The sequence below is a fragment of the Brachyistius frenatus genome, unplaced genomic scaffold (assembly GCF_029030835.1).
Source record: "Brachyistius frenatus isolate BFR_SWC_R1_liver_20210118 unplaced genomic scaffold, ASM2903083v1 Contig_19, whole genome shotgun sequence".
In the NCBI taxonomy this organism is placed as follows: Eukaryota; Metazoa; Chordata; class Actinopteri; family Embiotocidae; genus Brachyistius; species Brachyistius frenatus.
The window spans coordinates 184,756-203,444 of record NW_027210618.1 but is presented as its reverse complement, the minus strand read 5'-3'; the positions used below and the strand labels follow the sequence as shown (position 1 = coordinate 203,444).

The 18,689-nt window shown below is 42.7% G+C and overlaps 1 protein-coding gene across 2 annotated transcripts in view; it reads right to left on the bottom strand.

Annotated features, from left to right (window-relative positions):
* LOC138618989 (cGMP-inhibited 3',5'-cyclic phosphodiesterase 3A-like) overlaps positions 1 to 18,689 on the bottom strand; it is a 70,651-nt gene that overhangs the window by 29,653 nt on the left and 22,309 nt on the right. For both annotated transcript variants that reach the window (XM_069695134.1, XM_069695135.1), the window contains exon 2: positions 2,362 to 2,412. In XM_069695134.1, the coding sequence (XP_069551235.1) occupies positions 2,362 to 2,412 (51 nt within the window). The remainder of the gene's footprint in view (positions 1 to 2,361; positions 2,413 to 18,689) is intronic.

The window sequence follows — 18,689 nt, the reverse complement described above, 5'->3', positions numbered from 1 at the left end:
TCCAGCAAATCTACGAAACAATCCCATTTCCCAAAAATGTGGGACTCTCTAAAGTAAAAAAAAAAACCACAAAAAAACAGAATAAAATTATTTGCAAATCACATAAATCCATAATTAATTGAAAACAGACCAAAGACAACATATCAAATGTTGAAATTGAGAAACGTTATTATTTTATTAAAAATATTTGCTCGTTTTGAATTTGATGGCAGCAACATGTTTAAAAAAAGTTTTACAAAGCATCCTAACTTTTTTAGCAATGGGTTTGTACAAAATACAGAAGTGGAGAGTCAGACATGCGGAAAGACTGGTAGAGGCAGAAGCGAGAAATACTGGCATGAAGGACAGAGCAAACAGAAGAGATGCATGAGGCAAAACAGATGGCTTTTTACTGGGCGATGAGTGAGCGACGATTTACCACATGAAAAAGTGGTTAAACATGTATCCATCAGCAGCAGCGCAGCGGATGGAGTCACCGTTTTTTTTTTTTTTTTAAATCTCTCAAAATGAGTAGGCATACTTTAAATAAAACCAAGTCATGCGGTTTCTCTTAGAAAAAATGGTAACAGCTCAAAGGCATTTTACTGTTGCACATTGTAAAAAGTAGGAGCTTGAAAATTGCTAATGCATTTTTGTGGCAGATTCAATTATTTCCCAGGCAGAAGACAGTCAAAAGCACAGGCAGTTAAGTGTTTTCATTATTTTTCTGCCTTAAATGTAGTCTTGCCACAGGACCCGTTGTAATGACAAAATACGGTACGATACTGTGATGTTGGGACCAACCAGAGAAAAGGCAGAGATCTTTTTCAACCCTCAAACCTGCAGTTTCAGAGACGTTGGTCTGTTTGAAGTGCTCAGTGATTTTGAGAAATCTTCAACACGACTGTCGTGTCTTGTCTGCCTCACAGACCACTCCTCCAGCCTTTCTGTGATTTAGAATAACAGTGACAAAACCCGGGCCTACAATTGCTCTTTTCTCCGATAATCTCCCTGGGTAATATTCCAAAACCAATGTGTTCCCAAGTTGAATACAAATATTTAAATAGCTCTTTCCATACATAACTTCACTGTCAATTCCTAAGCTAAAACATCCACCACAGGCTTTGGACTGAAAAAAAAAGAAAAAAGATGTGGTTTGGAAAATGAGCCTGCTAATGTGTGCATGTTGGCGAATACGACACGGGGCAGATCAATCAGACGCTCTGGTCGCTCTGTGTGATTTACACACACTCTGAGGTGCTAGGGCATGGTGAGGTGCAACCCGCTTCCCTGACCAACAACCTGGTCCAAGACAGCCGAGCCAAGTGAAAATAGCCACGAGATGGAGAGAGATGCCAACATAAGCCTCGACTTCTTACACGTCTTGTCAGTCTTTGGACTATTACGGGATTCCACTGACGAATACGCAGCACCAGTCCAAATATATAAAAAAAAAAAAAAGACTGTACTGACCCCTGAGTCTAAATGGCAGCTTAGGGAATGCATCAATCAAAAAAATATGTGCTTGTCTATGAACCCCACATAACGAAGTGATATAAGCCCTGGGCAATAATTCAAAAGGGTATCATGTCATTTATAAACTTCTACGCTGTGAGGGGATAATCCTCTAAGACTGATTTTGGGAACAGATAAAACAGGACATGAGCATTGTTAGGAAGTTATACAGAGTGTAATGTGTTTTCAAACCTGTGCTGCACAGTGTCCACCATTATGCACGAAAAATCCCCTAATACCTCCACAACCACAACTTTGCAGCACATACTGCTAGCCAAGCATCCCTTGTCAGCTCAGACACACTGTTTATTCATTTCTAAAGGATATCCTCTCGATAGGAGAACATGCAGTACACATACTGTATGCGGCCATGCCAATGCCAAGGGCATTGTTTGTTCTTCATGTACTCCAGAGTACTGCCCTGTGGCTCTGGAGCAGCTCAATACATAAATTCTCAAACACAAACATGCACACATTCTCCCACCCCACCAAAGATGGGAAGGTAATCTGAAGGATGTGGCTGTGTGTTTGCCCTCTACAAGCTGTATCCCCCAAGTCTTTCTGGAATCAATTCCCTGGCCTTTAAGGGCTTGTGCAGCGCCTTAGAGCCAAATCGCATACCTGTGTCCTTTAAACTAACAGTACAACAAGGATTCTGGTGGGAAGTGACACCTCTGGACATGCTGTTTAACCACGACTGAAATGAGTGGAAGAACAGGCCTGTTAGTGGTGGAATTTTGCTATTTGCGTCATTTATAAGGTGTGTGTAGGCGAGTGACAGAAATCATGGACCTTGGTTCTGTGTGTGTTTTCCTGTCAGCTGTTAAGCATTACTGCTGTGTCTCTTTTTCTGTGGACAGTGCTAACCTGGGATCCTCGGGAGCCTCTCTTGTGATCCCAATCTGAGCGGGGGAGCATCTGTGGGAAACAGAAACAGAGACATGTTCAAGCCACAATCCTGCACATCCTGTTTCTGTTAGCAGCCTACAACAGAAAGCGAGATAATAATGGGGATATACCATGCCGTAGCAGAAAGGAGAAGGAGCAGGACTGGTGATGCAAAGAGGTGGAGGAAGTGCGGGGGGAATGGAAACGCTCATAAATGCAAAAATGGGTTTTGTCTATTTTTTTTCACTTTCCATTTAGCGCAGACGTCTAATGCAATTTCACAGTCAGGTTTGGTTTACTTTAGCTCCTATTCACCGCCTAAGGGGCTGGTGGAGGCTGAGGATTTTTACGCTGTCTAATTACCAGTCACTGTGTCCTCCCACAGGCCTTGTAAACCCGTTTTCCACTTTCTTGGGAGTCACCAAATGCATGAGTGCAGCTCTGTCAGAGATTTTTGGTGAACACATTGCAAGACAGCCAAGTCAACTCGAACCCCCCACCCCAACAGACAGCTCCCTCTTCCTCTGTTCGGGCTTTCTGCCCCAGTGCTGAGAAGCCTAGAGAAACCCAGCATGTTGCTGTGACAAATTGCTGCTGCACACACTGAGGCAAGGGGCTCGGTATGAGAGCCAATTAGATAATTCAGGTGTAATTTACTGTGTCAGTGGAGGTCATTGAGTTGTGTCATGCTGTGAGTGAAAACATTAGGAAAACAGTGGGTTTCATTTGCCAGTGTTGTGGGCCTGTCTGGACAGCAGTGCTGTTCTGTGGAGTGTAAACAGTGCTGCATTGTTCTAAGCAAATACAACAGTAGAGTTACTGCGCCTCATACTGGAAGCTGAAGTTTAACATGTTTGGACCATAAGGATGCAGCTGTATTTGTATAATGATCTCAAGACTGAAGAATAGCAATTAATGTTTATGCATGTTTCTCTTTTCAAGCACTTCTATTGCTGTGTAACCATGGAGAGGTTTTATGTATATATCTGGGATTTGATACTTCAACTCCAATCCAATGGGTAAAAAAAATAATTATATTGTTACTCGCAGAATTCAAAATTAAGTAAAAGTGTTTTGTTTTTTTTAAATCAGCAGAACCATGTCTTACCAGAAACTGCATCCTGTTAATGTTCTGTGTGATTGATATAATCCACATATTTCATTGTCAGCGGCTGACAGGGAGTCAGGGACTATTTCTTCAGTGCAAAGTAGATTCAATGAAAGATGTTTAATAATGAAAAATTGGCATTTCGCATGATTAACTGAAATTATTGGCCTGATTTACTGCCATGTTTACAAAATTATTGATGTTGACAAACATTTGAGTGTGTCACAGATTAGAGATGCTGTCTGTTTATAATCCCCAAACACTTTAGATCTATAGTATTTGTCTATAACATTAAATATTTAAGGCTCAATAAGCAACGATCAAAATTAAAGTTTGACAGTTTAACAATCTCAGCTAATTTGCTTCATCTGCCTCATGTGGGCATAGTTTCATCACTTTTGATTGAAAGGGGCCAATATAAACAAACACCCTCCAACTGTCAACACATTCACGTCACAGTCAAATATTGCTCAAATATTGCTAAACTCTGCAAATCCCCTTTTTCCAACTGAGCTCCACCCCACATTTCCCCTCCAAAAAAGGGCACGGACAGAAACTTGAACAAAACTGTTCCAAATTCGGGAGAAAGTCACAAAGGAGCCATTACTCATGGTAAGAAGAAGTTGGTCAAGTTGTAGCATGGGGAAACATGTGTTCAAGGCCTTTAAATATCTTTAGTATAAATCAAAGTGGGAGTCAGCGCAGATTTAAATCATTTACTTTTAATTTTGGTGACTTTGCTTTTATTTACGTGTTGATCACCAAACATATTCAGACACAATCATGTCCGACCTGTTGGTTTCTTTGTGGGGTACTTATTGTTTATTTCATCCTTTGGTCAAGGCTCTAGCAACAATAGGCACTGGTGCACAAAATGTAATGACCCTGACAGTGCGCAACCAAGGACACCATCATAACAATGTAATGCACACCCTTCATAAAATGCAATGGGTGTGTGACAGCTTTTCCATAGTTTGACATTGAGGAAGTTTAATAAAATGCAGGACGAGGGGTTTTCCCTTTCTCAACAAACATCTTCATTCTCTACATTTTCTTGCCTTGACACCGCAGCTATGAGGAGCCTGGATTCGCTGACTGTCAGCATGATGATATCTGGGAGTCACTTTAAAGCTTCCTCAACCGTGCAAGTACCTTCTGATGCTAAAATAACTCGACGAGATGTAAAGCAAGCAATCAGCTGTGTAAAAGATGCATGTACGAGATGCAAATCACTGTAAATGACAGCATTAGCCGGTCGGTGCGGTTTTGTCTTATTCTTTACTGCTCTAATGACAGGGTTTTTCTTTTACAGTACAGGATCTGACAGCGGGCTCCTCAGAGTCCCGCTCCATTAGAGGGTCCTAGTATCAGTGAGGCTCTCCAGGCGCACACACACATAAACAGCCTCTCAGTCTGACGGCCTTATGTAACCCAACCTTTTCATCTCCCTGCTCTGAGAGACAGACCCAGACTACACAGAAGTCTACATGCGCCTTTTGATGTGCCAAAACAACAAGAAAAAAACCTCGCAGTATTAAAGCTGAGCATAAGATCGGAACATTGCAGTTCGCCTGTGACTTTACAGGCCAGAGAGTGGCTCAAAAATCTGATCAATAAATACATGTGGATGATGTGCTCCTCGAAAAGTGGGTGCAGTCTTTTCCCACTGTTTTTACTTCTTTTTTTTTTTTTTAACCTGTCGGAAAATCACTAAACCAAATGTTGTGCTTTTAAACTTCAAACCGCCAGTGTTGAATAAACAAATGCACAAGTATCAGATTCTGTTTTGCAGAGTCAAAAAGCAACAATATCAGTCATGAGAATAAACAGCAGAACTAAACAACAACACCTCACAGAACAAATACACAACAAGCTATACGTCTTCTGTTCAAGTTAGTGAAGCCTCTACAAACAATAATGATGAATAAAACAAGAAAACAAAAAGTCCTGTTCATGCTTTAGTACTTTGTTTTGCATCAGGAGGACAGAGAAGAGCAGATTATACTTAAAACATATGACAGGTCAGTGCCATTATTACGTCTGAAGAAGTAAAATCACACATGAATGATTTCTTAGATATCTCCTGGTTTTTCATGGACACCTTCCAGGCAGCAGCCAAAGCAGTAAAACTTCCAAATGGATTTGTTTTTGTCCTGAAGCTCCAGTGCACCTACTGGGGAAAATAACAACTCTGTAGAAGTTATGTCCTTTGTTTCACCCTCTGCTAGATTCATTATGCTGTCCTATAGCTCTGAATAAAGCAGGTCGAGCGATGACTTTCCATCACTTCTATCAATACTCGTGATTTAAACCTTGGAAGTATGTCTTTCAGTCGGTGTGCTGTCACCAGCAGAGTAACATGACACACTCAGTGAGCTCTGAGGCATGTTTATGAGACGCTGGCCTACTGTGACTGCATTCTACAGATTTACTGTCTTCATTGTTCAGACTGACGCTCTGAAGAAACAAACAGGAGAAACAGGTGATCACAGTTTAGTTTGGCTAAAGGGTCTCTCCACAAAATAAATAATTTTGAATATAGAATCTGATATGATTTGCCTGCCCACTGCTGAGTCATGAGATCTGCTATTTTGGTTCATGTGTTTGCAGCAGCACAAGTCTTGCTTAAGTTAAATATAAACCAGAGGTTGTGGTGGTCAGAGTTTTTTTTTTTCATTCATTCATTTCCTTTCAGTAGATGAATTAATCTACTGGCCGGGAAGTTATTCATTAACATAATTTATTTACTGTTGTTGTCGCTCCGTATATATAGTTTGCTCTAGCCTGGCTCCACCAGACTGTTGCTCACAGCCTCAGATTTCTTCGCTGTGATTGCTGTCTGGAAACTCTGTTCGCTGTAACGTCTGGACAGCCACTCTGACGGGTGGACCAATCAGTGACCAGTGGCAGCAGATAGAAGTTTCACAATTCGCATTTGAATGAACCTGCCTCCTGTTTGCATCTCTTTGCACTTCTCCCTGTGCATTGTTCACTCTGCGCTTGGCACCAAAATACTGCATAATTGTGCAAAGTGAATTTCAAAGTCAGGTAATTATCCACCTTTTGCAGTGCTTCTTGCATTAGTCGATGCTCTGTCATAAAAAATAAGACCCTGTATGTGCAGAAGCAATGGCAAAGAAATACTTCCTGATAAACATTTTGTTTTTGTTTTTAAACAAAATGCTGCAAAAAAACCTTCACACACATGTACAAAGATACCAACTTGATTTGGCTACTTCAAACTTCATGTTAACTTCAGCAGAACTTCAGTGGGCCTTTGCCTTTTTGCCCAAAACAAAGACAGTGGATCTTTACCTCTCATTTCTCTAGAAAACCCCTCAGGGCCACCGTGGAGAGGAAGCATGTTTATAGCTTTATATTTTGTCCTGTGTCTCAGTACAAGAAATCTTAAGTCAGTGTAAGTAAACCAGTCTGTCTTTCACAGGCAGTTCAATAAGAGTTTGTTTGGAAACATTTGCAGGCATAAATGTAAATAAAAGGAAGAATAAGTAGATGATATGTCACAAATACAAAGAAAGCAGCCAGCCACAATATGCCCTCCACCCTTTGTGACTGAGTTGCACACTCATGACTTAAGTGCCAGCCAAGTAAACTCCCAGCCTTCCTCTCACTGAGAGTGTTAAGAGGGCAGCAGTGTGGGTGCCAGTATGCAGCCATGCCCTGTCCACCACCATGGCAAGCTGCCGTGCGTCTGAGGTGCTGGGTAAACACCACGGTGTCAAAGTACAAACAAACTATTGGAATATGCTCGTTGAATATGCTATTGACTTGCTCCCGCCAGCATCCAGTTGACAACCACTTGACTGTGGGTGTGAAGTGGTGGGAGCTACAGCAGCAGCACCCAAAGCTCAAAGCTCCAGTTTCAATAATCAATCTGCCTTACAATTAGCCAGACCCACTGTCGTCAGCTGACTGCAGAGTACTTTTCTAAATTTGTTGGCGAAAGGGAGCCAGAAACTGCTTCATCTTAATATAGCTCAGTGCAAGATAACTGCTCGCAGGGGTTTCTTAATCATTCATTCATGATCAGCTCTTCATTGTTCTCTCCCTTCCTCTTTTTTCTCTGCCTCCTATGTCCTATTTTGTCCCTCATTACTCGCTTCACATGAATGAAGTTGATGTGTGTCTATTTAGATCATCAGTAGCTGTGTTAGCTTGTTTAGTGGTCCCGATTTACTGACAAAGTCTGAGTCCACTGAGGACACAGTTACAAGAAGTGCCAACTACAGATCACCCTGTTGAAGAGGAGGGAAGAAAAACAAGCGCTGTGTGCTGATCTTTCAGTGTGGTTGGGTTAATTAAGGCAGTGTTGAAGGGCCAGGAGATCAGTCTGCAGGATTTCCAATGAGCTTGACCCATGGGTTTTATGAACCACCTCTCTGTCCAATTAAACTAGCCATGCTCTCACTTACAGTCAGGTCTGCGAAGTCATGAATTCACACATATTCCTGCTTATGGAAGTGCATGCGTACACACACACACACACACACACACACACACACACACACACACACACACACACACACACACACACACACACACACACACACACACACACACACACACACACACACACACACACTTCCTCAGGGTCTCTGGATTTTTTTTTCTTACTTTATTCCTCCTTTGCTTTGTTTTTATCACTGCTGCCTGTCAAAGATATTCTGACGTCTGTAGTGTTTGACTCAGACATCCCTCCACTCCGTTTCACTTCAGCCGACAGAATAAAAGTAGGTCAGATTCCACTACATCTCTGTGTGAAAGCCTCAGAAATGACCGCGGCTAAGCCATAAGGACACCATCAAGGCAATGATCAAAGATCTTTGATCTCACTTTCATGGGTGTTAGAGCTACAGTAAACTCTACATTGCTTGTCACACCTACAGATGCAGTCTTGGTTTGCACCTGCAGGTGGAGGTATTCTCATGATTTGTGTAATACTGTATAGCTGATTTCTCTCGGGACCCTCTTTGGAAGACTTTTTTGGTGACAGTTTGGTAAAGATCAAACATGATTATAGGATGTCACTTTTGCAATAATGATACAATAATAATGGGATTAGATAATGGCACCAGCTGGAATAACAGACATTTTGGAGAAAACTAATATCCCATAATTGTTAGCATAAATTTGAAAATCTTCATTGATTGCTATCTAAACTTTGAATGCAGGAGGCTCTGATAATAGCCCTCTTTGTTCTCCGTGGTGCTCTTTATCTATTACTCACTCTGACGTGTAGACAGATACAGGCCACCCAGGTAGAAGAAATTAGCTTATGTTACTTTCTTTATACCTGTCCGCTTTTCAGATTTCTAAATTAAGCACGTGCTTTGCAGAAGCAATCTATGCAAGTTAAACAGAATTAGAACAGCACTGACATTAGAACAAGGCAAAACAATTTGCACGTGCGTAGTCAAAAATAAAATGTATGGAAATGAGATGTAGGTATGTCATTAGGTCTATCTTTCTATCCGTAATGCTTTTACATTGTCATTCTTTGTATTTTCCGCTCTTATTTTTTCATCAAATAAACTCTCAAATCCGTTATCAATCTTTTGATAATCTGTCCTGAATTTGATTGGATACAAGTTGATACGAGAGGAAAAACAGATAGAAAAGTGCAAAGAATTGACAGGCATGTGTCCAGTATAGTGAAACTGCAGAGTGTGAAAAGGTACGTGTTCAGGCAGAAACCAAACTGTGTTGTTTCTTGTCCAGGTGACTCCAAACCCTGCGCAACCTTCTCCTCTGCCACATCCAATCCCGAGTGTAGCAGACACTTATAAATCCTTCCCTGCCTGCCTGCTGAGAGGAGTAGGAGAGTCATTCCTATTCATGCTGGCTAATGTTTTACAGGTTTTACCGTAGGGGTCAGTCATTGAGGGTCATTTGCGTCATCGCTTGAAGGGAAGGGAAGTATTGAGGTGGGCTGCCAAGGGCAAGGGAGGGAGCCGTGTGCAGCGAATGAGGAACACACTTGTGTGTGTACGAAGATTAGCACATGTACACCTAAAAGCATCCTCACACACTCACACACTCTGCCTCATGCACTAGCCTGCAAAGCACACACTTAATGAGTAAAATCATACTTGCTTGGGCATTAAAAATGCTCACAAGCGCAAATATGATCACATGACATATTTCTTCCCACTAGCCCTGCATCTGCACTCTGGTTTCTGTTTACCCCTATATTATTCACACTTTCTTAGTCAGAGTCTTCTAATTTCAGAAGTGTGACTAATGGGATTTATCATCTTTTCGTTTCCTGGGAGAGACTTAGCCTGATCCTAGAAGAAACCCAGTGTATGAGTCTCTACCAGAGATAGATCTGTCAGTCTCCCGGGGTGAAAGCACAGGCCACAAGGAAAACCTCAGTGGGAGTACCCCACATTCTGACCTCAAAACCTATCAAACACCATGGCATGAAATGGGTCTCTGATAATGTGAAAATCTCTTCATTAAAGCCTATATTGACATTGATTGTTTCTGATTAAAAAAGATATCCTTTCTTATTATTTGGTTACTCACCGTTTTTCCTTGCTTATGAGCTCCCCAGCTCTGCACATTCAGCTGGGTGAAAAAGAGAAGATCTAGCTGGGTAGACCTGGCAGCTCATCTCAAAACTGCATGCCAAAGCCATTAGTGTATAATTGTACAGTCAGGATTACTGCTGAGGCCTGGAGAGCTGAGGAGGGAACACAGCCCTCACTTGTTTGTTTGTTTTACAAGCCTCTGCTCTGTTCAGTCTGCAAGGTGCCAGTAGGCTTTGTGTGGTTTAATTCCCAGTTGATTCAAACAGTGTACAGTGTGTCAACAATGATGGCCGCTGTCTGGCCCACAGCACACTTTGTCTCAAAGAGTTATGTCAAAATAAATCAGCTGTGACACTGCAATTCATTTCATAAAGCTAAGCTTGCTTTTCTTCCTCTGAAACAGAGAAATTAGTGCTGTCACTCAGCGGTCGATGCTTTTACCCAAAGGTGACTGCACCTGTGTGCTGATTAGCTAATTAACCAGACAAGAACACAACAAAATCTCTCTTACATGCTTCTCATGTCTTACTGGCCCGGTTTTGTGCTCATCAAAAAAGATAGACAGCATTGAGATAAAGTGCATTTCCCCATCATCCATCAACTTGGTGATTCAGCCCTCCAGCCTGCTTCAGCGACACGGGTATTTTCCAACTGATCTTTCATTACAAAATGGAAGTGATAACATTGATTTATGTATACTCTTAAAGACTTTCAGTAGCATTTATGAATTACATTATGAAAGGCCAGAAGGCAGATAAAAAGTGTTAATCCACATTTCCCCTGTTTTGTTGCTCTTTGGTGTCATTTAGGCTATGAAAAGTGGCAAGATTTGTGCGCAGTACAGGTCTCAGACAACAACAGGATTGGGTGTTACAGTTCCACTGTAAAATGTTTTTTATGAAGCCATAAGCCTGACTGGGACAGAAGGCAATATTTCTTTTGGAGGAGGCGATGTGCGTCAAGTAGGATTTTCAAAGTTAATGAACAGTTGAATAACAAAGCAATCTGGAGCTGACATTTACATTAAAACCAAGATACACTGAACTTTTGAAGAGTGTTAATTGTGGCTAAATGGTGACGTGTGGAACTGTACTCTGATCTGGCTTGAACATCCAACTTAAGCTTTGTTATAAAATAATTCAAGGACTGGGCAAGGAGACTCTGAGAACACAGAGTTCAGTCAAAGGCAATGTTATGAAAGCAGTATGGGAATTTGTGTATGCATGCTGCCTCCAGTGCATACATTATTTCATTTTTTATTCACAGGCCTGACTCAGCAAGGTCGGCGTTCTGTGTTTTGTCTGTGCTCATCAGAGAGAGGAACACACACACACACACACACACACACACACACACACACACACACACACACACACACACACACACACACACACACACACACACACACACACACACACACACACACACACACACACACACACACCACTATTTCAGCATTAACAGTCCCATCAAGATTCCCACAGGACTCCAGGAAACAAACAGACAGCAATTGCCTGGTCAAGCATACGCCTTTAAATCACATCCCTACATCCATTATAAATCACTCATGTACAAACATAAACATGCAGCCAGGACAGCACCTATGTACTGACTGATGTACTCAAAAGCAAGTGTGTGAATGCCATCCGCGAATAAACAGCATGAGTATCTGTGTGGGGGCATAAATCTCTCCTTCCTCTTTTTGTAGGTGAAAGGATTTGCGTTAGAGAGCCTGTTCCCCAAGAAGAGGCTCAGGCCAACCCCACGGGCAAGTTTTCCACCATTAGCTTGTAAAATGCTTGTTTTGTTGGTGAAATCCCCAGAGGGAATGCAGGGTTCTGTGTGGGGACCATAAAGGCACAGGTGAGCAGAAGATGGCCTTCCCCGGTGCACTCTGGTGGGCTTCTCTCTATGAGACACAGCACAGAGCCATTAAGAATGGACCATCATGTTGATAGCCATCCTGGAAATCTGGTTTAGAGCAAAGCAAATGGGGGCATAAGATATAGTAGATGCTGGTTGTCCTCTGGGGAAATAAGTCGCAGGCTCCCTGAGTGACAGAAAGCCATCTTCTTCGATCACATCCTCACTGGGGCTCACTGAGGCTTAGCAAGCAATAAACAATATATACTACCATAAAGCTCTCTGTCTCACTCACCTAAATGATATATGATGTGATAATAACCAAAGATAGAGTAATAATAATAACATGCTGTCACTGTCTCTTGGAGCAGTTATGCTTTTGGCAAAGGTACATCATGATGTATGTTTTAAGTAGAGCTCAGCTGAAAAATGACAACAGCCCTCTGACTGGACCACCAGGGGTGATTGTTCACAGGCTCTCTGCAAAGGCGTTTTTTTTTTTAGGTTTTTTTTTAAAATGTGAGTTGATACATTCTTTAAATGTTTTTAGATTGTATTTGTGTAAGCCAGTGGTGCAAAACGCACTGAGGTACTTCACTTAAAGGAGCAATGTGGAGGATTTAGTGACATTTAGTGGTGAGATTGCAGATTGCAAAAAACTGAACACCCCTTGTCCCCCCAACCCCTGGAGAAAGATTGTTGATATTCGAACGAGACAGCCAAAATAATACAACCCTCCCCTCAGATCTCCTTCAGAAGCTACGCCCATCAAATTTATGAATCTGCATTGCCAAGGGAACGACACTAACAACTGGCCTTGACATTTGAGCATTGTTTAACGACAAACATTATACTATAGAGCATCATCAAACGAACAACATACAAGCACACAAACCAGCATCCAACACACAACGGTATAATTTGTAACTAAACTAACAAGGAAGGTCTTTTGTCGCTATAAACCCTTCGCAAACAGTATCCGAACAAATACCATGAAATAGATCGAACAACAACACAGCAAAAAACTAATGTTAGCTAGGTTGTGGGTTCGCAAACTGTTGCTACAGTTTCTTTTGCAAAGCTAACATGCAGAGATGAGATGGTTTCTTGGCGCCAGCACACCATCTTGACACAATTTCATTTTCTTTATGGCTAATATCTATAGGTGTCAGAAAACTGTAGTGAAGTAGGAAGTGCAACATTTCCCTCTGAAATCTAGTGGATGAAGTATAAAGCAGCATAGATGGAAATACAGAAGTGAATGTAGTAATACTAGTTTAAACTCCACAACTGGTGTGTGCATGTACATGAGCCAAATGCATGCTTGTTTGTCTGTTTATAACAAGGCACCTGTTCACACTGCAGGTCTGTTAGTGTGTCCATGTGTACAGTAAACATGCATATTTGTGTTGTGCATGTCCGTGTCTGCATACAGATGTGCATATAGATGTGTAATAGTGCACGTGTATGCATGTGTGCTCAGGATATGGAACAGCATCAAGGCGGACCAAAAGCTAGGACAACACTGGTAGAACACTTTTTTCACCAGGATTCCTTCCATGTTTAAACAGAAGACTAACAAAGCATCTGTTTCTTTTTTCACAATCAACAACATGGAGACAAACTTTTCTTGAAGGAACACTTTGCTCCTGGATCCTCCTGATCAGAGGATACTGGTGCCGCCCACACACACAGCTACTTGTGTTTACCTAGCCATGTGACTGAAGCCACTGTACGTCTGTGTGTGACGTCAGCTTGCATTCCTCACATTCATCAGCCTCAATTCTCACTGATTCTGTCTTTGATGCTATGGAACACAGGGAGCAGAGATCATACACTATAAAAGCAGCAATCATTCACTGGGCCTGTGTTTGCTATATTTATCTTTTCCTGATAAAATAAATAAGCACTCGTTTGTGTTTGCCATCTGTTTTCATGAGCAGTTGTGTGCTATTGCCTGAAATAGTCTTCCTGTTCCACTTAAAACATGGAATCCATAAATAATTGCAAAACTGCTGTCAAGAGATGGATACATGGAACAAACAACTCACTACATAAATATGCATGAATACTTCAGTTTTCAACCTCACTCCGTTTTGTTTGCTGCTTTTGCTTGTTGTGCTGGAAGCCTATTGTTAAATTATAGTCTTTTTCTATATTTTATTATGGGGGACAACAGTGTCAATGAGGATCCTACGGTATAATGTGAGTATGATAATGCACAGTATGTGAATGAATCATTCAAATCTGAACTACCAGAACAGAACGTCACTTACTGAGATTAACATGTGCTGTAAAAAGATCTGATGTAAAAGAAGAATAATTCATTGATTCCTATGGAAGTGTGTTAGAATGTAATTTAATGACTGAAGTACTAAACTTTCCAACAACCAGAGCAAACAGGACAGTAGACTGTTTTGTTACAGCTTCTTTGAAAACATGATTTCTGGTTGCTTTTGAACTACAGTATTTTTTAAGCACTGTTTGCTTAATATATTTACAGTATGGATTGTAGGCATAAAGAGTATAGTTACAGAAGGGCTTATACAGTACTATTAAAAAAATGTGGCCTTATACAAACTTTGCACCTCCAGAAATTATACTTTACATTTGTACACTATTTGCAACCAAAAATATGAGTTGAGGTAACTGCAGTGCTGAAAGGAAAATATTTTCTTTGGCAATGTTTTTCATTTCTTTTCCTACAGTATGCTCTCTTACAAAATAATATCCACTTGAAGCAACTAAAGCTTGGTTAAACTGTTTGAATGCTTGTTAAGTGGATAGGAGATTGTGGTCTTCATTTAATATTGAAAAAGTCAACAGTGAGTTGAAAAGGATGCAGGCAGTCTACATTTAACCAAAACCACACCAAACCTTTATTAAACCTAACTACACAAACCAAAGTCCCAGGGCTCCGACCAACTCCCTACAGGTTTCTTGCGGTACAAAAATGCAGCACCTCTTTCACTCAGAAAAAAAAAAAAAAAGCTCTCCATGAACATAATCTTAGCAGCAATGACACATTCTTCTAAACAAAAATGTAACAGGAAATTAGTAACATCTAATGGTAATTTCTAGGATTTGTTGTTATTTTTGTGTGCAATATGTGTCCCTGTTTGTCGTTCCCTCTGTTTCCCCGATCACCCTTTTCCTCGTGTTTCCTGTCTTTTCCCCTGTTTGTTTTTGCCTGTCCTGTGTTCTTTGTTTTGGTCTGTGTCTGGAGGGTGTGGATTCATTCCACTGCCCACCTCCAGTCACCTCCCACTACCACACCTCATTCAGCTGGCACAGCTGATTCTCATTCCAGTAATCCCCACCTGGCAGTATATGAACCCCGGTCCTGCACTCCACCTGCGTCACCGTCTGATCATCTCACCTGGTACCACGCTGCAGTTCAGTAAGTCCGTTTGCATGTTCTGAAGTGCGGTTCTGACCCCGTCTGCCTGCTGCAGCCCTACCAGTGTTCCCATCTGCTACCCTGTGGTATGTACCTACTGACCAGTGTCGATCCACGGAGATCACCTGTACAAAGAAGCCTTCCTGCGTCATTCCTCGGCAATTCCTTGGCAATCCTGTGTCGGTTCAATGGAAGCCACACAGTCGACCCTGCCTGCTTTCCTGTGTCGGTCCACGGGAGACCACACAGTCGACTCGGCCGCTGTCCTGCGTCGGCCCACGGAGATCACCAGGTATTCAGCCCCCTGCTCAGCATCGGTCCTTGGAGACCACCTGTCTGCCGCCTCTGCGGTTCTGCCCGAACCCACGCTGCCCGGTGTGGAGTGCTGGCTAGCCGGCTTGGATCTGCCTGCCTCAGCTCCGGTGAGAATTACAGGGACACTCTCACCAGCCTGCACAGGTCTCAGGGACCTTCTCCACCTCTGGACTCTGCCAGAGTTCCTGCCCCAACCCCTGTAGGATCCCGTGGCGGTAGTGACTGTCTCGGGAATCCTATGTCCCCTCTCCGGAAACCTATGATGGAGCCCTAGGAAAGTGCAGAGGTTTTCTGCTTCAAAGCACGCATGTGTTTACCCAGCAGTCCCCCACCAATGCATCAGACAATGTCTGAGTGGCTTATATGGTGGGGCTGCTAGGCGGTAGAGCCTTGGTTTGGGCAGAGGCCATACTCAGCAGACGCATGCCCGGCTCTACCGCTTACTCAGACTTTGTTCAGGAGTTAAAGAAGGTGTTCGATCATCTACTGTCTACTGTGGACTTTTGGATCCTGGCGGCTGAGTCCTGCTGGTACAAAGAGGCGTTGAAGGGGGTTTTCCTGCACAGTCTCTCGTAGACGATTAAGAACTTGCGGTTTCGGGACATTTCGAGTAGGAGACTGTCTATACTGCGGAAAACCTGGGCACCTCATCTCGTCATGCCTCATTCGTCCAAAAGGGAGAGCTTGCCAGTAACTGTGGGGACACTGGCGAGCGAACCTCCGAAGTCTCCTAGTCCCCTGTCTCATCTGCTCCTGCCGGCTACCCTGTGTTTACCTTCCGGTCCTCTGTCCCTGTCGACGTCGATTGACTCTGGAGTAGAGCAAAGTTTTTTGACTCTGGAGTAGAGCAAAGTTTTTTTTTGGACTCCTCGTTTGTCAACAAGCCCAAGATTCCTGTCGAGGCTCTGGATCGCTCTGGATCGCACTCCTGGTAAGTGCCAAAATTACTCACCGTACTCGGCCCCTGTCCTTGCTTATGTCTCACACACCCCTCGGACATTTTGAGTACCTGGTTCCGGCTGTGTTCCAGTCTTTGGTGAATGAGGTCCTCCAGGATTTCCTCAATTGTCTTTGTGTATCTGGACGACATCCTGATATACTATGCTGGTCTCCAAGAACACCGCCACCATGTCCGTCTCGTCTTGCAGCGCCAACTGGAAAACTCCCTCTTCATCCAGGCTGAGAAATGAGTTTCACACCCCTTCCATCCAGTTTCTTGGCTACATTTTGGAGAGGGGGCAAGTCAGAACCGACCCGGAGAAAGTGAAAGCAGTGACAAAATGGCCAACCCCTGCAAACCGCAAACAACTCCAACCATTTCTGGGCTTCCTAACTTCTACTGTCGCTTCATTGGAGACTACAGCAAGACTGCTGTGCCCCTCACCGGGCTCATCTTCACCAAAATAACCTTCACATGGATCCCTGAAGCAGAACAAGCCTTCCGTACCCTCAAGGAGCGTTTTGCCTCGGCCCTCATCCTCGACGACATTTGCCAGTTCTAGGTGGAGGTTGATGCCTAGGATACTCTCACAACGCTTTAAAACGGACTTCACACTCTGCCCCTGCGCCTTCTTCTCCTGTCGACTCTCGCTTGCAGAGTGGCATTACGATGTCAGAAACTGTGAGCTGTTAACAGTGAAGCTAGCCCTGGAGGAATGGAGGCACTGGCGCGAGGGGGCGGTGTGCACTCTTTCGTCGTCTGGACATACTGGACTATTCTCCTGTTCTGTGTGGTAAATAAACCTGTGTGACATCAAGTCCTCTGCTGTGTGTGTGCATTTGGGTCCGTTTCTACCACCAATAAACTTGATCATAAACACAAATATGTCGCTTTGTTGTTGTTAGAAAATAACTTTTCCTTCTTGACAAAATGGTGGTAACAACAACAACTCTCTCACCAGAGAAAGTTTAAGACAACAAAACTCTTCTGTGGCTCCCAATGTCCACTGTGCCGCACAGCTGAGGAAACAGTTTGCTGAGACCTTTGCTTTTTTACATTCTGCTCCCCACGCCAATCTCCAAAGACACCACAGAACAGCAGGCTCATCCTGCTACCGTCTCAAGGAGCAGGGAAAACGTGATGGGGGCTGTGTTTAGCCTCACTCAGTAATTGCATTGTCCAAATTTGTTATTCTCTATTAATAGCCAATCAGTGATGATGGCAGGATAATTAATCAAACAATGAAAAGAAACATAGTTCTAGGTTTAAGATCGTGTTCAGCAGAGGTTCACATCCCGTATAAGTCCAACAAAGTGGGTCTGTAGCCTGCAGCTAGTGTGACTTCTCATCTGTAATTGCTTAATTGCACTTTTCACAGACCATGTAAAAGCAGAGAGAAATAACATGCTGCAGCTCTAAATAAATGACGACCATTGTGAAAACAATCCTGGCTCGAAAAAATGCCCAATTGGAAAGAATAATCCACTATAATGGGAAGTAGTTCAATTAATTAGGAAGGTAGAATAGAGGAGAGGCATCATAAAACTGAGCCATAAACAGCTACGACTGCACAGTTGATAAGGCTGTACTGTGCAGGACTTGTAACTACAAAATGGCCACCCTTGAGTGGAAATTTGGGCAAATGGTTAACTTTTTTTCTATCTGAAAAATCTGCATGTTTATTATCTGCATGTGCGCACTAATGTAATGGAAAACAGACCCAAAATAAATGACTCCTTCTCATAACGTGATTAGTAGAGCTGTACCGGCCTGAACCAAATGGATCTGGTACAGATAACCAGCCGGGAAAAAAAGGAGGGGTGGGGACGGGAGCGCAGAGCTCGGATCTGTCAGTTTCTGCTCTGTCACATTGTAAATCCACGCAGACAACAATCGACAAAGAATCCACATCCAACCTGCATCCATATCCAAAACATTTACAACATTATAGAACGAATCACACCAACAGTAATGAGCTGTCAGAAGTTGGAAGCCAATAGCTTAATGCCACATTGATGGGGGGTTATTTTAGTAGAACAGTGCATTTACCATGTGTCACATTTTATTCCAGTCTTTTACACACTGTGATACCAACTAGTAGATTAGCAACAATGAGAGATTCAGTAA